Source organism: Periplaneta americana, chromosome 6 (genome assembly GCF_040183065.1).
Source record: "Periplaneta americana isolate PAMFEO1 chromosome 6, P.americana_PAMFEO1_priV1, whole genome shotgun sequence".
Taxonomy (NCBI): Eukaryota; Metazoa; Arthropoda; class Insecta; order Blattodea; family Blattidae; genus Periplaneta; species Periplaneta americana.
Window position 1 is genome coordinate 14,340,497 of NC_091122.1, and position 24,418 is coordinate 14,364,914.

General features: G+C 39.2%; 1 protein-coding gene and 1 long non-coding RNA gene across 2 annotated transcripts in view; one reads left to right on the plus strand and one right to left on the minus strand.

Annotated features, from left to right (window-relative positions):
* Nucleotides 1-24,418, minus strand: part of LOC138701016 (ATP-dependent translocase ABCB1-like) — a 60,402-nt gene that overhangs the window by 8,877 nt on the left and 27,107 nt on the right. Inside the window, exons 16-22 of the mRNA XM_069827512.1 lie at nucleotides 23,366-23,470; nucleotides 21,659-21,820; nucleotides 21,379-21,582; nucleotides 17,716-17,957; nucleotides 16,772-16,931; nucleotides 14,243-14,437; nucleotides 6,789-6,995 (exon numbers count right to left, since the gene is read on the minus strand). Of these exons, the coding sequence (XP_069683613.1) occupies nucleotides 6,789-6,995; nucleotides 14,243-14,437; nucleotides 16,772-16,931; nucleotides 17,716-17,957; nucleotides 21,379-21,582; nucleotides 21,659-21,820; nucleotides 23,366-23,470 (1,275 nt within the window). The remainder of the gene's footprint in view (nucleotides 1-6,788; nucleotides 6,996-14,242; nucleotides 14,438-16,771; nucleotides 16,932-17,715; nucleotides 17,958-21,378; nucleotides 21,583-21,658; nucleotides 21,821-23,365; nucleotides 23,471-24,418) is intronic.
* The window catches only part of LOC138701021 (uncharacterized), a 28,863-nt gene continuing 18,797 nt past the window's right edge, over nucleotides 14,353-24,418 (plus strand). Inside the window, exon 1 of the long non-coding RNA XR_011332424.1 lies at nucleotides 14,353-14,465. This is a non-coding gene — a long non-coding RNA (uncharacterized lncRNA). The remainder of the gene's footprint in view (nucleotides 14,466-24,418) is intronic.

Below are 24,418 nucleotides of genomic sequence, written 5' to 3' on the forward strand. Positions count from 1 at the left end.
GCTGGCCATCTTGAGGTGCTCTCTGGCCAGTTGGTGAATTCCATTCAACTTCTCGGTGAGTTCTGCCACATAGTCAGTCGCTGGCTGGTCGGCGCTGGGTGGCGTGCCAAACAGCAGATCACAGGGCAGGCGCAGCTCTCTCCCGAAGACCATGTTTGCCGGTGTCATCCCTGTTGTATCGTGGACCGAAGCTCTGTAGGCCAAGAGGAACAGTGGGACTCTGGCATCCCAGTCTCGTTGATGGTTGGACACCACCTTCCGCAGATGCTCTTCCAAGGTTTTGATGTAGCGTTCCACCATACCATCGGACTGTGGGTGGAGGGGAGTGGTCCTGGTTTTATGCACCCCCAGACGCTCGAACAATTCTCCCATCAGGTTGGATTCGAAGTTGCGCCCCTGATCGCTATGCAATTCCCGGGGCACCCCGAATCGGCAGATGAAGTTGTCAAGCAGCGCGTCGGCCACCGTCGAAGCCTCTTGGTTGGGAATCGCGTACACCTCTGGCCATTTTGTGAAGTAATCCATGGCGACTAGCAGGTAGCGGTTCCCGCGATCCGTGACCGGGAACGGTCCAGCAACGTCGATGGCGATCCTCTCAAAAGGAGCTCCCACGTTGTACTGCTGCATGGCTCCCCTGCTGCGGGTCCTTGGTCCGCGACTGGCTGCACAGGTGTCGCATCTTCGGCACCATTGTTCCGTGTCGGTCCTCTGATGCAACCAATAGAACCTCTGCCTTAACTTGTCCAGCGTCCTGTTGGCTCCCAGGTGGCCTCCAGTCACTCCAGCATGAGTCTCCTCCAGCACTTCCTTCACCTTGCTCCTGGGCAGGACAAGTTGTTCTATGCGGGTCCTTCCATCGGCCGACTCCCAAATCCTCTTCAGGATACCGTCCTTGACAGTGAAGGATTCCCACTGGGCCCAGTAGCTCTTGTAAGTGGTGCTACGGTTGGCGATATCGGCCCATACTGGTCTCTGGCCGGACTCCACATCACGCAGTAGCTGTCCAATGTTTGGGTCCTCCAGCTGCTCCCTCCTTATGGCGGCGTTATCCCATCCTGGGCTCGGCTGGGCGGCAATTGCTCGGACTGCGTGGGCGCCATCCCGCTCTTCTACTTTCAGGCAGTGTTTGCAGCCATCCGGGCACGGACGTCGTGACAGGGCATCAGCGTTGGAATGTTTCTTCCCTTGTCGGTGTTCAGAGGTGAAGTTGTACTCCTGCAGACGTTGAACCCAACGGGCGGTCTGCCCCTCCAGATTCTTGAAGCCCAATAGCCAGGTGAGTGCAGAATGGTCTGTCCTCAGATGGAATTCCTGGCCATACAAATATTTGTGGAAGTGCTTCAGGGCTTCCACAATGGCAAGAAGTTCTCTACGCGTCACACAGTAGTTTCTCTCAGCCTTGGATAGTGTTCGGCTGAAGTAGGCAATCACCCTCTCTTGCCCGTCCTGTTCCTGAGAGAGTACTCCGCCGATGCCTACGTTGCTAGCGTCCGTGTCGAGCGTGAACTTCCTTCCAGGGATGGGATATCCCAGTACAGGAGCAGTGCAGAGCGCCTCTTTCAGCGACTGGAAGGATGACTCCGCCTCGTCTGTCCACTGGAATTGTCGTTTCTCCTCGGTCAGCTGGGTTAGAGGCTTAGCGATGTTGGCGTACCCAGCTACGAACCTTCTGTAATAAGTGCAGAGGCCGAGAAAGCGGCGCAGCTCCTGCTTGTCCCTCGGTCTCGGCCATCCTCTGACGGCTTGTAGCTTCTCCGGGTCCGTGGCCACTCCGTTGGTCCCTACTACGTGTCCCAAGTAGTTGACCTTCTTCTGGAATAGATGACATTTCTTCGGGTTCAACTTCAGTCTGGCTTGTCGCAGTCTCTCGAACACTTTCCTCAGGTTCATCAGCTGTTCGCCGAAAGTCTTGCCCATCACGATGACGTCATCAAGGTACAGCAAACAGGTGTCGTATGTCAGGCCTCTCATTACGGACTCCATTAGTCTCTGGAATGTAGCCGGGGCGTTGCAGAGGCCGAACGGCATAACGGTGAACTGCCATAGTCCCTGGCCTGTAGAGAATGCCGTTTTCTCCTTATCCTCCGGATGTAGCGCCACCTGCCAGTATCCTGACTTGAGATCCAACGTCGAGAACCACTCTGCTCCGGCCAGGGTGTCCAAGGTGTCGTCAATTCGTGGAAGGGGAAAGCAGTCCTTCTTGGTGACGTCATTCAGTCTTCTGTAGTCCACGCAGAAGCGCAGGTCCCCATTCTTCTTCTTCACCAGCACCACAGGTGATGACCAAGGGCTGTCGGATTCCTCGATGACCCCTCTTGCTTTCATGTCCTCCAGTTGGTTGTCAATCTCCCTCTGTTTAGCTAGAGGGACGCGTCGAGGAGGTTGTCTGATTGGGCGAGCATTTCCGGTGTCGATGCGGTGCTGGACTTTCTCCGTTCTCCCGTAGTCATTTTCAGACAGACTGAACACGTCCTGAAATTCTGTCAGTAGATCGTGGACTTGTCTTCTTTCTCTTTTGCTTAAATTCGCCGGCAATTCTCGAGCCAGCTCTTTCAGTGGTGGGTCTAAATCTGGACGTGGTCGGTGACACTCCTCGTTTTCTGCCAGCGACGTCACAGACACCACCGGCTCGACGTTACCTAGTACAGTTCCACTAGGCACCTCCTTGTCCCGATTGGTGACATTCAGGACCCTCACCGGTACCACATTCTGATTCGGGAGTAAGGATCTGGCCACATAAACCCCATCTATCGGAGTTGTTTGCGAATCGAGAAGCAGGTTTCTCTTAGGTTGTCCGTCCAGTCTTGCCGTCACCACCATCTCGCAGCCTGCTGGGATTGTCACTTGATTCTCCAAGGTGAGTCTGCCGGCCATGGGTTGGTCTTCGACGTCCCTCAGGAACACTTCATCCTGACCAAAACGGAGGATACGGCGCCGGACGTCCACCGTTGCATCGAAGATCCGCATGGCGTCGAGTCCCAGGATGACGTCTTCAGTGATGTTGGCGACGAACACCCACATCTCCAGTCTCCTCTTTCCCAAGGTCAAGTCCAGGAAAACCTCTTTTTGGATGGGCAGGTTCTCGCCTGAGGCAGTACGTAGCTCATACCGGCGCAGCGGCGTCCTCCCAGGTAGTCCACGCACGACTTCCGGTCTGGCGATAGTGAGCGACGCCCCGGTGTCTACCAGTACTCTGCATGGGCGGCCTCTTATCCATCCGTCAGCAATCAGCCCATCGTCGCATCTTCTGTTAACCGTCTTCAAGATCAGCCGAGGGGATGGTGATGACGGCGCCGACGTGCCCCTCATCGCATCGGCCCCTTTTAGTTTTCCTGTTTGTGACCAGATCGGTCACAGTCCCTCCTCAGGTGTCCAGGCTCGCCGCAGGACCAGCAGGTGGGCACTCCTCGTCTTCGTCGCTCGGGTGATTTCGGTTGACGTTCCTCGACGTCGGCCGCCGCGACGCTCCTAATCCGGTGCGATGCCGAGACGTTCGCCGTCAACTTGGCTGCCTCCATCCTGAGGCCCGCCGCCAGAGCTGCATTGATGGTTCGATGCTCTGCCAGGAGTAGCTGTTGCTTTATTTCCGGGTCTCGAACTCCGCTGCCGAAGGTGTAGGCCGCCTCTCCAGCGATGAAGTCATTAGGTAGGCCCCTGAGCGCCTTATGGGCCAGTTGTTCCACCGCCATCGCGAATTCTTGCAGGGACTCGCCTGACTGTTGGACCCTCGTTTTTAGTTGGGTCCTAAATGCTGCAGCAAGTTGATGGTCACCATAACGTCCCTCCAAGGCCGCCATTATCTCAGCGGCTGTCCCGTCTTCTGGAACGCTGTGAAGAATCTCCGACGCCTGTCCCTGAAGCGCAGCCAGCAGCTGAGTGGTTTTCTCTGCTGGCGTCCACCCATTGTGCTCTGCGATGGCCTCGAACTGGCGACGGAATATCGCCCAAGACGTCGTACCGTCGAACTTTGGCGTCTTGACGTTGTGATGTCTGGCTGAGGGCGATGGTTCCACATGGCCACTACATGAGGTCCTCAATTCTGACGTCGATCTTTCCACGGCCCGTTGAACTTCCTCGGCAATTATCTGTTTCTGTTCTCTAGCCTGGCGATCCACCAACGCGAGGATGTGCTTGTTTTCTACAGCATGTTGGTCCATCAGCACACACGTTTCCTCTTGACGACGCTCGAGATCGCGGATTTTTCCGTCGAAATGGTCTACATCCTGTCTCAACTCGGCTACTGTCTCGTTTATAGTTGTAAAATTCTGGTTTAATTTATCCAGATCGGCCTTAAGTTCGTCTTTCACAATGGCGACAATTCCATCTACGTGGGCCGAAACACTTTCGATTTGTGTAGTGACGTCATCTTTCACTCCGCTTATGTCGCCTTTCACTCCGCTTATGTCGCCTTTCACTTCACTTATGTCACTTTTCATCTCCGTTTTCACTTCACTTATGTCCTTTTTCAGTTCCGCGATGGCTTGCAGGATCAGCTGTAGGTTCTCCATTGTCGATAATGTCCCACTTCTGACACCAGTGTGAATTTTATTAGTTACAATGTAATTTATTCGCCACAATAATTCCTTTCTACAATCCACCTTAAACGCTCTCGTCAACAATTGGATCTTCACTCAACACAGTATTCGTTATAGCACTCCACCGACGACAATGACAGTTTACTTGGATTATTACGCACAACAATGAACTGTTAATCTTAACTAATATTTACAAAGCACTATTTACAAATCAGAACTACCAGTTCTCAGTTCACAGTTCTTCTATCTCAGTCACTCGAGTTCACGGTATCTCGAACCACAGACCTTCAGAGACAGTTCACTGTACTCGAACTCGGGTCCCTCCAACTGCGGTCCACTGCACTCGAACTCAGGTCCCTCCAACTGCGGTCCACTGCACTCGAACTCAGGCCTTCGGATGCTGACGCAGATGCGGACGCACACTCGAGTCGAACTCCGGCTGGCTTGCTTGCTCTGGCTTTCTCACTGACTGAATAACTGAAAACTCTGAAGACTCTGTCTAGTTCGCTGGCGCCTGCTCTTTTATAGCAAAATCATAGTTGCGAGAACCTTCTACAGGTGTGTAGAGAATTATCTCAATATCTCTACATCGACAGACGTCTGGAATAATCGGGAAGGTCGTTCCACATCCACTGCGTAGCAGCTGCGCGCGCAGACTCGTCGCGTGACGTAATACACCCTCTCTCCCTTCTCTCCACCGCGCGACGTCACTCAATGTTCCGTGGAGCCCGTGCGATCTGCTTTCTTGCGGGACGCTGGTCGTGAGTTCGATTCTCACGTCGCTGTCACATTATTAAATGTATTAGCCACAGACCATGTTCCACAACAACTTATAGCAAACATATATAATATCTATAAAACAAATCTAATTGCAGTAAGGTGTGACAACAAATTATCGCATTGGACAGAAATTCATACAGGAGTAAGACAAGGCTGCTGCCTTTCACCGTTGCTATTTATTATATATATGAATCAAATAATTAGAGAATGGAAACAATTGCCTCATGGATATATACAACTCAATAGACATTTATTGTACAACTAGATTCATTACTTTTTGCAGACGATTTAGCTCTGGTGGCATCCTCAGAAGATGAATTACAACGTTCAATTTTTAATTTTAACAAAATTGGAATTAAATATGATATGAAAATCAATAAAGAAAAAAACTAAAATTATGGCCTTTTGCGGAAAATGCCCTATGCCTAGCAAAATATGTTTAGATTCAAAAATATTAAAAAGGGTAAATTATTTTACATATCTCGGATACACATTATCTTTTTTCAATGAAGTAGACATTTCACAGAAAATTTCTAAATACACCAAAACAATGGGAATAATTAACAGCATTATGAAACCTTCCCTAGTACAAAGGCATACTCGAATTCGCCTTTACAAGACCTTGGCGAGACCTGTACTTTGTTACGGCAGTGAGGCATGGACATTGAGGAAGAAAGACGAAAGCAGAATAACGGCCAATGAAATGAAATTTATGAGATATACAGCGGGATATACGAAATGGGATCACAAACGCAATGAAGATGTAATGGAAGAATTACAACTAGAACCTGTAATTAATCACGTAAAACATTATCAGAACAACTGGATAAATCATCTGCATCGCATGCATAGAAATAGAATCCCAAAAGTCATGCTCCACTATCGTCCAAACAGGAAGAGATCTCTCGGTCGTCCAAAGAAGCGCTGGATTGAAAATTCAACTGTGAGATCGTAACAGGCCATTTGGCCTAATACTTGAAGGGAAGAAGAAGAAGAAGAAAAGAAGAAGAAGAAGAAGAAGAAGTATATCTTTCAAAAACAAATTTTAGGTTTAGTGCAAAAGTGGTCTATATGCAACGACATCTCCTAGCAAATTACCTAAAACGAAATGTATTATGCAAAAAAAAAAGATACAGTATTAAATACGAACTTCCTAGCCAGAACAGCAACATCATGACTGAAAAATACTACATTGGAACATCAGAGGGTAAATCAGACAAGTAAGTTCATTCTTAGTGCCACAGGGCAATCTACATGTGCATCAAGTCACCTTTCCTTGGTCTGCTAATGTTTCTATTTTCAAGAGATCTATAATTGGTTATTAATTTCGGAATGTCGTCTTGAGTTGCACTTCCAACAGTTTTTGCTCCACTTGTTTCTTTATTAAATTATTTCGTTTGTTGAACTAAAAATGTTTAATTCTTTACGAATACAGTAAATTAAAATTATAAATACACACATAAACCATCTCACCTCTGGCAAAGTAGTGACATAGTTATGCAAATTGGCCTCCTTTGCAGCACACGTAACTTCATCCCTCTTAACGTCTCGAAAATTAATGCCATAAGCTATATTTTCTGCGATACTTCGACGAAAGAACAGGGGATCTCCATCTGCAAGTCCAATGCGACTTCGAAGTGTTGCTAGATTCACAGACGCGATATCAATATCGTCAAGCATCTGTAAGACACAGTACAAAACAAGTCAGATGAGTATTTGTCTTCTTAAAAAAAAACTATTTTTTGCATACATTACGAAACGTTGTGAAAATGAAACTAGTCTGTTCATCTTTAACAATGTTACTGGTATCCAATGTATATTTTTTCTACTTATTTATATAACTAGCCGTACTCGTGCACTCCGCTGCACCCATTAGAAATAAATATAAAGTAATTACATAATTAAAATAGGACATTTGATCCAGGAACATTCGTGTTTGATAGAAGGATAAATCGTTTAATATGTTACTTAATTTAAATTGCATCCAAATAATTAAAATGCGATCATTTTGGTTCAGAGAGCACTCATTTGATGCAATGACAATTCCTTTAACATGTTTCTTATTTGTTATTACATGCAACCATAGTTTAATGAAGACTGACATAGCATTTAGTATTAATGTGTAATCTTTATATTACTTGCTATATGTTTCCATTGAATTATGGTAATAACATAATTTTAACCTTTGTTTTCTACGTCTTCAGTAAATGGCGTTTGGCCCACTATGGTTCTGAACCCTTCAAATAACTTAAATAGTGATACAGCATATATATATATAGTAATATGTAATTATATTTGTTTCTTTCGAAAATGTAAGAATTCATGATCTCCTATGTACCACTGCCATGGAATGAATATACGTACATTTTTTCTTCCTAATCAAAAATTTTATATTTTGCACATAGGAGTTACTGCAGGAACAACAACGCTATAATCTGAGGCAGCAGTGAAAATGTATTGTATTGTTATTTTAAAAGTCTTATATATCCTTAAATATCAGTCCTATCAAAATTTTGCATAGAATAAAAGTTATCGGAAATCAATTTTAAAGACACTTTTGTTATGTACGGTAACATATTTCACAAAAATCAATAATAAGCGAGATATTTCGATTTATTTAATTCAGGCCCCCTTATAACCCCCCTTTTAAATAACGTATTTTGAATGTCATATAGCCTAAGATCTAAGTTACAACGAACTTAATTTATATTCCAATTTTCATTGAAATCCGTTTAGTCATTATTATTGCGTGACAAAGGTAACAAACATCCAGACAGACAGACAAAAATTTCAAAAAAGCGATTTTCGGTTTCAGGATGGTTAATTATACACGTTAACATCAATTATTTTAGGAAAATCGAAAATTACCAGAAAAATTTTGGCTACAGATTTATTATTAGTATAGATATAAAATACTGGGAAAAGCTCTCCTATTCCCTGTTACTCCTGCACAGAATCACTTATGAGTAACAAGTGAAAAATGAGCGATATGAAATATTGTGTACTCTGTCCAGCGAAAGAAAAAAGTGATGTAAACCATAGAACACCAATCTGTTCATATGGCAACAAACAAGAGTCAATTCAGACATCTCAACGCACATGTAAGGATCCGAACTTTCACTGTCAACCAACACAAATTTGGCGATATGCATCACAGCATTTTAGATCTGTCACTTATTAAACGACAAAAAAGGAGTCCCAGCATGATGGAGCAACACTACATTAAGCTTTGTCGGTTGGCCAAAAATTAAATAACTCGTTTGAGGACAATGCGTTGCACAAGATGACACATGCTTAGCCTCCACTTTCACCGAGACTTACGCCTTTTGATTTTTTCCTCTGGGGCTATGTAAAAGAAAAGGTTTTCTAGACACAGACCGAATCTGCGGACGTCTTTAAGGAAAAATCTCCAATGCCATTCAAACATTCCACTATCCACACTTTAAGACATGTCTCATGAAACTTTGGGTCGATTTAGGCACTGGCTTCGAATGGAGAAAGCAGATTTTAGACATGAATGTTGAGCATAAAGACACTTTGTACATCAGCAGTCTTTATTGCTACTCAAAATTGTTCATTTTATGTCATTTTACTGCACGTTTGCAATAAAATTGTCATAACCGCAATTACGTCATTAACTAGATTGTATTTAAGTAAATGCTACACTAGAATATCAATACTAACAAAAAATTTTTTCTAAAAGAAAACAAAGATTTTATTAATCAATAATGTAATCTTATTTCTGAATATTAAAATTAAACGTAAAATTTAATCAATTGACCACTTCTGACAGATATAATAAAATAAAACTACCCACCAAATGAAATATAAAATTAATCAGCTCACCTATTTTGACTGATAGGATAAAATAAAACTACCCATGGCATGAAATGTAAAATTTGTTCAAATTACCTGTTCCGATAGATATGCCAGAACAAAGTTTCTAAAATCTCTTTCATTTTCCTATTCTCATACCATTTAATGAATTTCTCATGATCGCTTTCATAGATTTCACGAGATTTCTGCTGGTAAATTGATTTCCATATTCAGCAACAATGTCAATAAACTAAACAAACGAAACAATGACGTCACGAGTATATTGCAGGCTTTTGTTTCTGAGTATGTAACTGATTACAAATTTATTTAATTATTTCGTCTTTATTTATTGTCATAATGCTGTTGTACAAAAAAAAAACTCACGTATGAAACTCGTTTACAATGTACAAAGCATAAATAATAGTACATTATGCAACGAGCCTATAATGAAGGTAATTAAGAAGTGAGTATGGATATTTATGAAACGAGCGCGAGTTTTATCATTTTCATACGAGCTTCTTAATTACCATTATAGGCGAGTTTCATACGACTTTTTATGCTCGACCATATTTCTAACTTGTTATTATTATTTTTTTAGCAATGTCCCGTATGTTGTGAGATGTGCGCAGACACGAAAGTATTGATTTTTTCCGAGGAACAGATGTCCACATTGACCTTGCTAGGCCATAAGAACCTACAGAGATAACATTGACATTAAATTAGACATTGAAAAACGAGATGACAAATTGAATTTATTTGAATATTATTTACAATTAACGCTAATTATTATAGTAACAGAACATAACCTTCTGCGACAGTATTGGATTTCCAGCCTCTGTGACTTTTCGCTAATTCTCTTTCGATTGCATATCCGAGAATAATCGATACTTGCGGTTTTATAACGGTAGAAAGCTGACCTGTCATTGGCTGAACAGTTGTAACCTGAGTCGTCATTGGCTGAAAGACCTGATCTTTAATGACACGCATTAAAGGTCTGCTACCAGGTGTATAATTACTACATTTCGGCATGGTCGAGCATAAACTAATTTTATGATATACTATTATGAAAACAAAAACCATGCGAATTACTAATTAAACAGATCACATTTGCGGATTCTTTTGTTCTGTTACGTAACAAATGAGATAGGATGAAACAAAATTGCTTTGCTTATTATAAGAAAGAACGCTTTTTTCTCATTTGTAAGCAATTTCTATGTATCACTAGGCATAATGATATGATATATTTGTCAGTCAACTTTACAATTCACAGTTATGGTGGACCTTCACATTTCTGTTTTTCGATCTACCATCCCTTTAATACATACAACTCTTTTCTATTAATGTATTCTTTGCCGAGTATTTCTTGATTACTTTCTAATGTTCTGTTATAACTGAATTGCTCTATGTCCTTCCCTCTCTATCCTCTTCTATTCTCTCCCTCCTACCTAGACTGTCTCCCTTCCATTTCTCGCTCACCTATTAAATATTGCATATTCCTTCCTTAATAATTTGCATTTTTTATTTATTTTCTTCTCTACCCTCACATCCTACCTACTCTTAATCATTATTTTCCAGCTATTTTCTCCTACATTACTTGCTAACTTTTCCGTTTACTCTATTTTACAACACTTACATCACTTATTTTTTTTCTATCCTCTGTTTATTTATGTATTGATCCCATTCTCTTCGCTTCACTCCTAAATTTCCTATTCTATTATCTCTTTCCATAAATTTATTTCTTTAATACTCCTACAGTTATAGTACCCCTGATACTACTCCCAACCCATAACATTGAAAAACATGAAATATCTAATTCACTTAATTACACTTGCAATTTCTCTCTCATTCCATTCTCATTTGTTCAGATTTTTTTTTCACTTTAATTCTCTTGTATTCACTGTTTGATAGTCTTATCTTATTACACTATTTTCTCACACTTAACACTTTCTTCTCTGTTCCTTTTCTTACACTTTTGTCACCCATAACTTTCTTGCACTCACTTTTTAGCACTCTTCTTCTTCGCTAATAACCTCTCCAAAGCCCTGTATCACTAGGCATAATAATAAAGACATACAGCAGAACTCCTTTTTAACGAATCTCTGAGAGAGTACTCCCCTCCCCCCTTAATAGGAGTTTTTCTTAAAAGGGAGTTTACATAAAATGGGAAGAAAAGGCTAAAATAACTAGTACTAACATGTGTGTTGTATACCAAACATTATAATTATTTAATTTGACCCACAATTATTATTTACAATATATTTAATTATAATATATTTTATCCATGAGCATAACGAAAAACATGCCTTTACTAAATACTTTTGCGTTTGTAAAGTAGGCTTTTATTCAACATTACTTTATTCCACTAGTGAGATAAAGACTTTACCTCACAGTTTGAACTTTATCTCACAGTTCATTAGTATTTTCCTAGTACCCGGGTACACACGTATACTTTTCCATTGAACTATTACTCAAGAAGTTAATATATTAGTTACTAGATGTCACTACCTCTACTTCTTTATTGCCATTTCTTAAATATACATACACTCAATCTCCTTCTCTTTTCTCTATCTGCTACGTCGTAATTTGTACATTACATCCATATCTAATATGCATCTTTTTAAAATTTTCTAATAATTTACATTTTGGGATGCGAGGAGACTTGAACCTGCGAAGTTGGGTTTATAGGATTTTAAAACAACATACGTTAGCCAACTGAGCTAAACAGACACGATGATTATTTAAGTTTTAATATTCTCTTAAGTTTACAGAAGTAAAATGTGAAATTATTTTAATCACAATAGTCCCGTGAACACTTCTAAATAATCCCTGAAACTTCAAAAAGACGAAAATACACGTTTAAAATGAAAAAAATATATTAAAATTATATAATTAATTATAATTTGTTATTTATCCAACGCCTTAGATACCATTCTTTACTAATCATGGCCTCCTACATCATGACCTACCTAGTATACGTATTGATTCTAAAATCCTTGCCATGGTATGTGATTACACGAGGACTTATTTTCAACATATTTTCTTTTATAAAACATAATTTTTCGTTATGGTCATGGATAAAATTACGTATGGTACTTGTGAGCGTGATCTTTATTGCACTCGTGTAATTTAAGCACTCGGCTGATGCCTCGTGCTTAAATCTTTCCACTCGTGCAATAAAGATGCACTTACCTCACAAGTACCATAAATAACTATTCTAACTCTTCAAATGGTGAGACACAGGTTGAACCCAAACTACACTGAAACTCGGCATTGAAAATTTCTTCTTCCTTCTTCATTATTCCCCACAATGAAGTAGTTGGCAAACCACACTTTTTTGCCATATGCGATAGTGTTATTTGAGGATTAATCTCGACATCCCTTATTATTTTCACTCTGTGTCCAATAGTTAATTTCTTCCATTTAATTGCCATTATAACCATGCATAAACGGCATAAAATTAATTAAAAACTTGGAAAGCAATGCATAACAAGACCATAAAGAACTATTAAGAATAATACCACCATAATGCACCGTATTACTACATTATTATCAGTTGAGATGCACTATCGAATATGCTGGCTTCATTATCACGAAATTCATTTGAAAACTATTTCTTAAAAGTGGGATTTTCCTTAAAAGCAGGAATTAATCACATTATTCTTATGGTAATTTGGCTGGGACTTAACAGATTATTCCTTAAAAACAGGAATGCTAAAACGGAGTTTTACTGTAATAAATATTAATCCTGAAATAATATCACTTATTAAACAATGGTATAAAAATTTCATTTAAAGGACAAACAGAATTCATGAGAGGGGTTCCAGATGTTAATTTTCACGACTGTTGTCAATGTTGTTGTTGTTGTTGTTGTTGTTGTTGTTGTTTTCTAATGCCAGGTGTTTGACAATAAAGTCATTTGACCTCTTGCACTCCAATATTTTTCAAAGATATTATCATGGCCAGCCACTGAGGCATATTAGGAGAAAATCCACAAACGATTAGGGAAAACACGGGAATTTTACTGGAAGCAAGTAACGAGATAGGTTTGGAAGTAAATCCCGAAAAGACAAAGTATATGATTATGTCTCGTGACGAGAATATTGTACGAAATGGAAATATAAAAATTTGAAATTTATCTTTTGAAGAGGTGGAGAAGTTCAAATATCTTGGAGGAACAGTAACAAATATAAATGACACTCGGGAGGAAATTAAACACAGAATAAATATGGGAAATGCCTGTTATTATTCGGTTGAGAAACTTTTATCATCCAGTCTGCTGTCTAAAAATCTGAAAGTTAGAATTTATAAAACAGTTCTATTACCGGTTGTTCTTTATGGTTGTGAAACTTGGGCTCTCACTTTGAGAGAGGAACATAGGTTAAGGGTGTTTGAGAATAAGGTGCTTAGGAAAATATTTGGGGCTAAGAGGGATGAAGTTACAGGAGAATGGAGAAAGTTACACAACACAGAACTTCACGCATTGTATTCTTCACCTGACATAATTAGGAACATTAAATCCAGACGTTTGAGATGGGCAGGGCATGTAGCACGTATGGGCGAATCCAGAAATGTATATAGAGTGTTAGTTGGCAGGCCGGAGGGAAAAAGACCTTTAGGGAGGCCGAGACGTAGATGGGAAGATAATATTAAAATGGATTTGAGGGAGGTGGAATATGATGACAGAGAATGGATTAATCTTGCTCAGGATAGGGACCAATGGCGGGCTTACGTGAGGGCGGCAATGAACCTCCGGGTTCCTTGAAAGAAAGAAAGAAAGAAAGAGAGAAAGAAAGAAAGAAAGAAGAAAGAAAGAAAGAAAGAAAGAAAGTAAGTAAGTAAGCCACTGAGGCACAGATTTTGAGGTGTCCGAATCCATGTTAATGTTCACTTATTTCTTAGGCTGTAAGTGGCCTCATTATATACCATGTATTCGAAGTAATATAGAACATCCTGCCGCCAAAGAAATTATTTCTTAAATTTCTACTCATAACTATGAAAAGATAACTAAGATATATTTCAGATCTGCCTTTAGAGTGAAATAAAGGTACCTATTTTCTTCTTTTAATGGTTTCTCTCTAGCTTCCCACTGTTCCGGTACATCTTGTACTTACCACAGTACCTGATGAAGGGCTGTAGAAACGCATGAGCAGCTGTATGGGCACAGAGAAGCCAGACCCGATTGGTCCCACCAGGGCTACAACCTGCCCTTCCCGCACGTGCAAGTTGAAAGCTCTGAGCACTGGCAAACATGGAGTGCTGGCGTGCCGGAAATCAACCTGATGGAATGTTATATTTCCGCCTACTTTCTGCAACAATACAGCATTGTCTCAGGAGGTGAGGAGATTTCTCTTAGTTCTAAGTAATTTCAAACATTATTCTTCCCTGTAGATAGGGACACTCGAGTTTCGAAAATGGTTTTTTCACAGATTTATACTAAGTCAGAGAGTTAAAATTGTTGTAAGTATGAAAGAGACTCGTTCTGTAGACACGTTTTACGATCACGATTTGTCGCTAATTTGCTTGTTTATCCTGTTTTTTTGCAAATTTGGCAATGTTCTGAGTTAAACACTATTTTTTTTACGAATATCACTAATAGTACATTCATCAGTCAAAGTTGCAAGGAGTAGTGAAGTGTATTCCATAACCTCTCCTACTCAAATCCCATTCTCACCTTCTCGTGGTGAAACCTGTTTTTAACAGACGACGCTCTGGGAACTGAGTCACAGCAGTATACTCGTAACTATAAAAATGAGCAAAAATTATATTCGATCCACTAACCTCACGATTAATAGTCTAATTCAGTGGTATTCAATCTATGGTACGTGTAATGTTATTTTATTTATTTATTCGTTGACTACACCCCAACTCTGGCTACTAGCAACAGGCATCTATAATGAACACCGATCAAAATACCCCTCATTTCTCGTGAAGATACTACAGTGGACTATAGTGGACTTTATGTTGTCAGCAAATAGCTGGATACATTATTGATTGATTGATTTATTTATTCGTGGGGTTGTCTTAAGGGGTACGAATCCCACTGACTAGATATGTAAAAATCTTGACATTTTATTACACCTACGTCATGATAATTATTGCAATTTATAATATCAACTCTTGTTTTCCCTTGCTTCAATAACATTTTACATAATTCATTAGATCTACTATTATTATTGTATTAATAAGTAGCCCTACTGTGTATAATAATAATAATAATAATAATAATAATAATAATAATGATAATTTATTTTGCATCCAACATCAATCATAGTTTTCTGTTATTTATTACATAACCAAGAGTCAGGAAGTGATAGGGAAGAAAGTAGTGAAAAGATTAAGGGTGCCAGTGTAAGTGCAAATCTAGGATGTGAAAGTGAAAGCGTTGGGGGGAAAAATAAAAAAGGAATAGAAGAAGAAGAAAGAAATAGAAAGAGATAGAAAGAAAGCAGAGACGAACAGTAAAGAAAGGTCAGAACCTGCGACAGCTGAGGATGTAGCAAAGGTATTAGATATGATTAAAAAATGTGGATGTGATCAAAAAGTATTAGTAAAGGGAAATTGTAATTGAACGAGAAGTATAGGGGAGAGAGGAAGCGTATAAGCTGATGTGTAGAGATAAATATAAGTATTTATAGTAAGTGAGAGTATGCGAAAGGATTAGGTGTAAGTGGAATAGTCAGAAAGTGAAAGTGAGCGCAAAGAGGAATGAGTGAAAATAGTGAAAAAGGGTTAAGAGAAATGAACAAGTGACTGCTTAAAATTAGTACTAACATTTTGAACGTTGGAACAGTAAATGAATATAAGAGAAAAATAGGAGAAAAGGTCAAAGAACAAATAGGGCAAATAATTCAATATGATAATTTATAGAGAATAAGTGAATTTGAAATTTTAGTGAATAGTAGTTAATTTTAGTGTATATTAGGATTAATGATCAAATAGAGAATAGCAAATGAAAATACTGAAGGGGAGATTGAACAAGTAACAAAAAAGGTACATAGTATAATTGGGAGTATCTGTGTAGACGTGTACTGCAAATAATGTGTTATTGTAATAATATGTTAATGGTGGCACCGGATACAGAAATGTGAGGTACACCATTACATGTAAAGAAGTGCTGACCAAATATATCATATCATATCATATCATATATCATATCATAAATCATATCATATATCACATCATATATCATATATCATATATCATATCATATCATATCATATCATATCATATCATATCATTTCATATCATATCATATATCATATATCATATCATATTTATTACATAATTGCAATGTAGTTTGGGATATCAAGGTAAACAAAAATGTATTTTGGGGATATGCTAGTAAAAAAGATTGAATACCACTGGTTTAGCCTATGGAAGTATGGAAGTCATTAGTGCTCTGACTCCCTCCATAAGGATTTATAAGATGTAGAAGAAGGTTCAAAAGATACAATCTCGAACATTAACGCCCATTTGACAAGATTTTCGAATGGATATTGCTTGTCCATATAATTATCTAAATTGACCTCATGAAATTTCAACAAAATCGGTGTCTGGAACACTGTGGACTCCCATTGTAAGTGTTACGTGCACATAAATATCATAAAATCCATTCCTCCTCACCAAATGTTGCTACTCACCCACTTGCCCCTGAGCGTGGGGGAGGGGCTGTAGATCTCAGGCTGTCGCTTCAATAGCTGTATGATCTTGGTGGCTGACAGCTTCGCCTGCAGCAAGCTGGGACTGAATGCCACCAGCTGACCGATCATGATAGTTCCAAGCACCAACGCCTCAGACACTCTAAGGAAAATATCAATAGGAAAATAAATTCATACCCCTGAGGTCTAATTATTATCAGTGACAGCTTCTAACTACACAGACTGAGATTAGAGTCCTGAAGAAGTACAAGATTTTTGGTGAGCAGTGCAGAGTGTAGATCAATTTTGGATCAATTTTTTATAACATTTGCAACCTCGTATTTATGCAAAATAAGTTTCTCGTCTATGATTGCCAACAAAACAAAAGCGAGAAATCTCCTTGAAATTGATAATATCGGTGTGTGACTACGAACACAGAGTCCAGATCTGAGAAGCTACTTTTTGAAAAGTAGGCATATATATATTCTATTAATTATTTTTTATTTCATAACTACGGAAATATTTTTTTTTATTTTAATGTTCATCATTGTTTAAAATTTTAAATACGACATAAATGTACGTTAATAAAGCTTTTTTTGTTTTATTTTGTAAATTATCTCGCGTACCCCCCCCCTCAGCTCTTTACACGATCCCCCAATGGGTGTGACTCTTTGGGAACCACTGTTCTATGGAAAAAAAAAAAATTAAATTGAACGAGTACTATCTATTCTAAGATACATATAAACACACACTCCAAGGTCATCTTTCAGATAGCATTGCCATCATACTGTACCAGTACTTGGAAGAATATTTTATAACAAAAGAAAATGAATAATGGAAATAGATCCCCATGTCTCTCGCCAAGAATTAAATCTGGATGAATACAAATGTGTACGTCACAATGATCAATAATAATAGTAACAATGGCAACAACATCAGGAGCTCACTTGAAGACATTATCATATTCTATCTCCTGCTTCTGTAGCAGATAGGCGCCGAAGAACGTGCAGGCTGCGTAAGAGTAACAGGGTAGTGACACTGCGAGCCCATACATGACCCCGCGCACAAACAGTGACCTTAGCAGCCGGCGGTGCATCTGCAGCAGCACTGTCCGGTACTGGTCCAGGAAGTAGCCCTGCATGCACAGCCCCGCCACTACCCTGATGTTGGTTACAGCTTCGTCCACTATCTGCTAAAATTACATTACAATTTAATATTACACCGATTTCTTTATCTTGAACTTTCGCCACATTTAACAATAATACCGGTATACCATGTGTTCATTTCAAAACTTCCCACATTGAATAATTTAGTTGTGCAGTTAGTTTTCGAGGGGGAAGTTCAAAACCAATGCTGATTGACTTTTCTGTTGCATCCCTTCATCTTCCGCCCACACTTTTAAATTTCAAATTACATCTCTATCTTCAGACAAATCATTTTAAAGGGGGTGACAATAGTACATTATGCAACGAGCCTATAATGGTAGTAATTAAGACGCAAGTATGTTTGTTTATGAAATGAGCACAAGCGAGTTTCATAATTTTCATACAAGCGTCTTAATTACCATTATAGGCAAGTTTCATACGACTTTTTATGCTCGACCATATTTCTAACTTGAAATTATTCATAAGTATTCATGTTATGGTTATGTAAGTGAAGAGCGGAAGTGACCTTCTAAATTGTGAGATGTGCGCAGACGCGAAAGTATTGATTTTTTCCGAGGGACGAATGACAGTGACCTTGATATAATCTAGAGAATAACATGAACATTAATATTGATATAACCTGGAAATTGATTTAGAATTGAAAAACGAGATGACGAATTGAATTTATTTGAATATTATTTACAATTAACGCTAATTATTATAGTAACAGAACATAACCTTCTGCGACAGTATTGGATTTCCAGCGTCCGTGACTTTTCGCTAATTGTCTTTCGATTGCATATCCGAGAATAATCGATACTTGCGGTTTTATAATGGTACAAAGGTGATTTGTCATTGGCTGAACACCTGAACTTTAATGAATAGGTGTACTTTAATGAGGTGCATTAAAGGGCTACTACCAGGTGTATAATTACTACATTTCGGCATGGTCGAGCATAAACATTATTCTTCTACCGGAGTTTTTTTACATGCCAGTAAATCTACTGACATGAGCCTGTCGCATTTAAGCACACTTAAATGCGGTCGACCTGGTCCGGGATCGAACCCGCAACCTCGGGCATAGAAGGGCAGCGCTATACCAATTCTGCCAACCAGGCCGACTACACACAGTGTCATGATTATAAGCTCCTTTCAGCTAAGAAAGTTATCATAGCTGTGATATTCGGTCAAATACTGTACACGAAAATCGATTTTTCAGAATTGTTTCCACTAATTGTAGCCATGAGGGTATGAGGGCATCACAGTTGGCTGAGGATGTGCCCAAAGTGAAACAACTACAGTCGATCCCCGATAATTAACGGTATTTAATGCACGAACTTCCGCAAAATATCCGCAAAAATTTGTATTATTATTTGTTGTTGTTGTTTTCTAATGCCAGGCATTTGACAATAAAGTCATTTGACCTCTTGCACTCCAATATTTTTCAAAGATATTATCATGACCAGCCACTGAAGCACAGATTTTGAGGTGTTCCGAATCCATTTCTTGGTTTGAGTTGCACAATGAGCAGTTAGGGGACTGATATATTCCAATTCTATGCAGGTGTTTGGCCAAACAATCATGGCCTGTTGCCAATCTAAATGCAGCTACAGACAATTTTCTTGGTAAATCGGGAATTAACTGAGGATTTTGATGCAGAGAGTTCCATTTTTTCCCTTGAGATTGTGTTATCGAATTTTGTTTGTTGAAGTCTAAGTATGTAGATTCAATAAATCTTTTCACAGAGTAATTCGTAGATTTAGTAACAGGTCTGTAAAGTAGCAGTACTGCCCTTCTTTGCTAAAGCATCCGCATTCTCGTTTCCCAGGATTCCACAGTGGGATGGTATCCATTGGAATACAATTCTTTTATTGAGTGATAATAATTGAGAGAGCATTTTAGTTATTTCTGCTGTTTGAGATGAAGGTGTGTGTTTAAAGACGATTGATAGAATAGCTGCTTTGGAGTCTGACAATATAACTGCATTCCTAAATTTATTGATGTGGCATAGAAGATTCCTGAGACTTTCACTTATTGCAATGATTTCTCCATCAAAACTTGTTGTTCCATACCCAAGAGATCTATAAAGTGAGAAGAGACAGCACATAACACCTGCACCGGCACCTTGTTCTCTGGAGATCAAGGATCCGTCAGTATATAAATGAAGCCAGTTTTGTGGAGGGTACCTAATATTAATTGTCTGTAAAGACAATTGTTTCAGTATTTCAGTGTTTACTTCTGATTTTAGTATTTCTTCTGTTAAATTTAGATTATATTCTATATTTAATAGAGTTAAAGGGTTTGGTTTAATTTGTAGGTTTGCTTTTAAATTCGGGATATTGATTTTCTGTTTTAATTCTTGAACAATGGATATGAAATTTTTTTGAGTTTTCAATCTACAGAGAGGACTGTATGAGTGCCAATTGTTTCCTGGTAATCTACTAAGTTTTTCATATTGAATCAGTGCTTTTTCTTCTATTGTCATTTTGATGCTGTTAATATTAGTGAGGAATCTCATAGAATCTATTGGAGTTATTTTGATTCCACCAGTAATGAGTCTGAGAGCTTGGTTTTGAACATATTCTATTTCGTTTATGAAAGGTGAAGTAATTAAAATTTCTCCGCAGTATGTCAGCACTGGCTGTATAAACATTTTGTATGTAGTGTTCAAAGTATTCCTAGAGCATCCCCATTTCTTTCCTACTAGTCTTTTTAGAAGGGAGAATCTTTTACGAGCTTTTTCAGAAATGTATTTCAAATGGTTGTTCCATGTTAACTTAATATTATAGAATGTCTTCGCTAGAATGTCCGCGTTTATTGCCTGGATCTCTGTGATGATGTTTTCTTTCAAAGCGTCTATGGTTCGTGGTTTGTTCTTATAAACTGTCTGTCTTCCAATACATTCGAATAATAAACACACGCTCTTCTAGAATACTATACCAATTCATTTAAATTGCTCTACTCGTCTTTCTACGAACTGAACTGTATTGAGTCTGTTTTCCAATACACTCCAATTATGAATAAACACAATCAACAATCAATGATTACACACGCAACGCAACAATCACAAAGAAGCCAGCGTACAAGCACACTGTTGCTATTCCAAGTTGCGCCACATAACAATGATCAATATTTTCATTAGTAGGCCTATTGGAATTATTAAAATAAATTCCAGGTTCGATAGCGAGTGGGACACATTGTACATGCTACGAGACGTGAATTCTGCTATGTGTAGCATAATTATGCTACAGTTGGCAACTCTGGTCAAAAATGTTGGAGTGGGGGGAGGGAGGGAGGGAGAGAGGGGGAGAGAGTAAAAACGAAAACAACGCCCCCCCTCCCCCAAAAGTAAGTATCACGAATTAACCGCACATGAATTATCAGGAGTCGACTGTATGTCTCTAATGTTTACAAGAGCTCATAATGACTGCAGCTAACTACATTAGGAAGAATTGAGTGCATCACCACTTTGGTTTTGAGCAGTTCCGTCCCCTCATGGAAGGTGTGCTCCATGAGGATTTGGTTTTGGTAGATGAAGGCCATCGTCACGAAGGGTACGAAGACGGAGATGCACAGACCGAGCTTCCAGTTGTAAAAGATGGCAAGGATGATGATCGCGATGGCAAGACTTGCAGCCTCTGTCAGGATGGCCAAACGCTCGCCTGACATCTGCAACAAACGTGGCTCAGCTGAATGTAAGTACGCGAAAGGCAGGCGGGACATGCAGAAAAGCAGGCGTACTCACAGAGCGTGCGTTGATGGCGTCCACACGAAGGATACGCAGCAGTGAGTCCAGGTCATTGGCTTCTTCGTCGAACCACGCCATCTCTTGCCTCAATATCGCCTCAAAAGCGGCCTTCCGCAGCCTCTTGGTGAGCTTGCTGCCTGATATGGAGGTCACGTATCCCTGTGGACACCACTCACTGATGGCTCTCAAAACAATATTGCGTGTTCAGTTCAAAGTGTGTCATGGCTCGCTGTATGCCGTCATGTGGCTAGTCGTTGAGCCTAGAGAATTCAATCTTCCTACACTTCCACAGAGGCGTATTACTTATGTGCCAGAGAAGTTGCCTAGCAAGTACAGCGTTCATTCTGAAGAGTACTTACTGATACGTACGGTAACACCTGTAGTGGCAGGAATGTGAACTGTTTGGAAACACGTACTGAGGTGAGTTTTTTTCTTACTGTCGGGATATGTGGAGAGGGTTAAGACGATTACTTACGTATTTGTTGACATTAACTTCGATGGTCAACATGACATGGAGCATTTGATTTGTATTGTGGAATGTTGCCGTACGCAACTGATGATAACAAATACCCTGCGTATGACTTGCCTGCGCAAAACACAGTTCGAAAGAGGTTATGGTAGCACACAGACTTTACAGACTGCCATCTGTTGCTACGACGTTCAAGTTATACCGTACACGTTCTCAAGTTCAGATTGAACGCCTTGATTAATAGGCAACTTCTCTGACATAAAAGCTGAAACTCGCTTCAAATCGCTAACTCACAACAGTAACGTCATGACACACTTTGAAATGAACACCCAGTAGTGATAACTATAACCTGGATTTATATGCACTAAAAGTTAATATTGTTGGTTGGTATAGTTTATAAACATAAAATCCATGCTCCCCCACCACTCCTTTTAGATACGATTCTTATCATTCAGTATCTCCCTTTGGTACTGTTAACAGTCTTTAATCTTCCTAACAAATCAGCACACAGTTTACAAGATGCATTGTGTAGTCCTCGTGATAAAGTTCTCTATTATTACATTTCGGAGTCTTGTGAACCAGGCTCAAAAATCTTTTTGACCAACATCACATCCATTCATCTACACTCGGTGTTATTCTTAACTTCTAGTGCATATAAATCCAGAATCTAGTTACAACATTAGAGGTGCATCATTGGCCGAATATCTAGAGCAGTGACTTTCCATGCTCAAATTCTGACAGGGTGAATGTAAAAGTATTGTCTGAGAAATTGTTAGAACAATATGATAATATTAGAGGTACATCATTAGCCGAATATCTAGAGAATTGACATTCCATGCTGAAATACTGACAAGAAGAATTAAGGTAGGTGTTCTACGAAGGTAGACATACTAAGAAGTTCTTAAAACTACGGTAATACAATGGATACCGGTACTAGATCATTATCATCATTCTAGTTGTCATAATCACCATCACCATCATCATCGTCATTATCACACAGGTTATAATGTAATTACATCTTCCTTTGCCTAATTTTTATACAACTGAAATTATCTTCCTCCATTCATTTCTATCTTCCCAGCTACCATTCTGTACTGGTAATTCTCTTACTTTCATCATGCTGATAAGTCTGCCTCGCTAATCAAAGTTGACTAAGATATTTTCATAGAATCAATCACAACTACAATACGGTATGGTATCAATAATACTTAAGTAATTTTCGTAGATAAGGTTACCTGCACTGTCATGGCTAATCCTGATACGATCCCAGCTAGAAGAAACATTTGTGTGAAGAAGCTAACATTGTCTTCAAATTCTCGAGAAGATTTCAATGCAATCACCTGCAATCAGTAAGACAGAGTTGCTCACATGTTCAAGAAATCTAATAATTTTAACAAAGCAAATACTGGTACCTTATTATTGTTCAAGTCGACAGTAAGATCAATCATATTTAAGGGGACACTCTGTTAACTTTCAAAACATCTTTCCTATTTTAATACAGATTTCAACTAAATTTTCACACTATCTTCCCATTGCCATTGTATTGAAATATGGAATATTTGAAAGTAATTAATTTTCTAGTTTTTGAATAATAAATTTGTATTTTCTTTTTTAATACTGTTTTCAGTCAAATTTAATTCTAGATTTATAAAATTTTAATATGTGCTGCAGAATAGTTAGAGAAATAACCCCTAGTATCATCTTTCCTATTTACTCTTTAATTTTGTAATTATTGCCTTTAAAATTTAAAATTAATTTTTTTTTAATTTGACAATAATAAAAATTAATATTTCGGGGCACAAACAAACTTGTACAAAATCGATATTTGGGACCGATCCAGAGGATGGTGTCTTCGTGCCTGAAATTTTCATAAAGGTAGGTCAATATTTACTATAAAATATAGGATCAGAAATACTTTTAAAAAAACAATTTTATTGGGTTATTTTATGACACTGTATCAATATCTAGGTATTTAGCGTCTGAATGAAATGAAGGTGATAATGCCTGTGAAATGAGTCCGGGGTCCAGCACCGAAAGTTACCCAGCATTTGCTCGTATTGGGTTGAGGGAAAACCCCGAAAAAAACCTCAACCAGGTAACTTGCCCCAACCAGGATTCGAACCCGGGCCACCTGGTTTCGCGGCCAGACGCGCTGACCGTTACTCCACAGGTGTGGACTAAAAAAAAAGAATAATAATAAAAAATAAATAAATAAGATAAAATAAAATTTAATGGTAAACTGCAATTTAAAACTGCCGGTATGTAATATTTTCGTTCTATAGCCCACA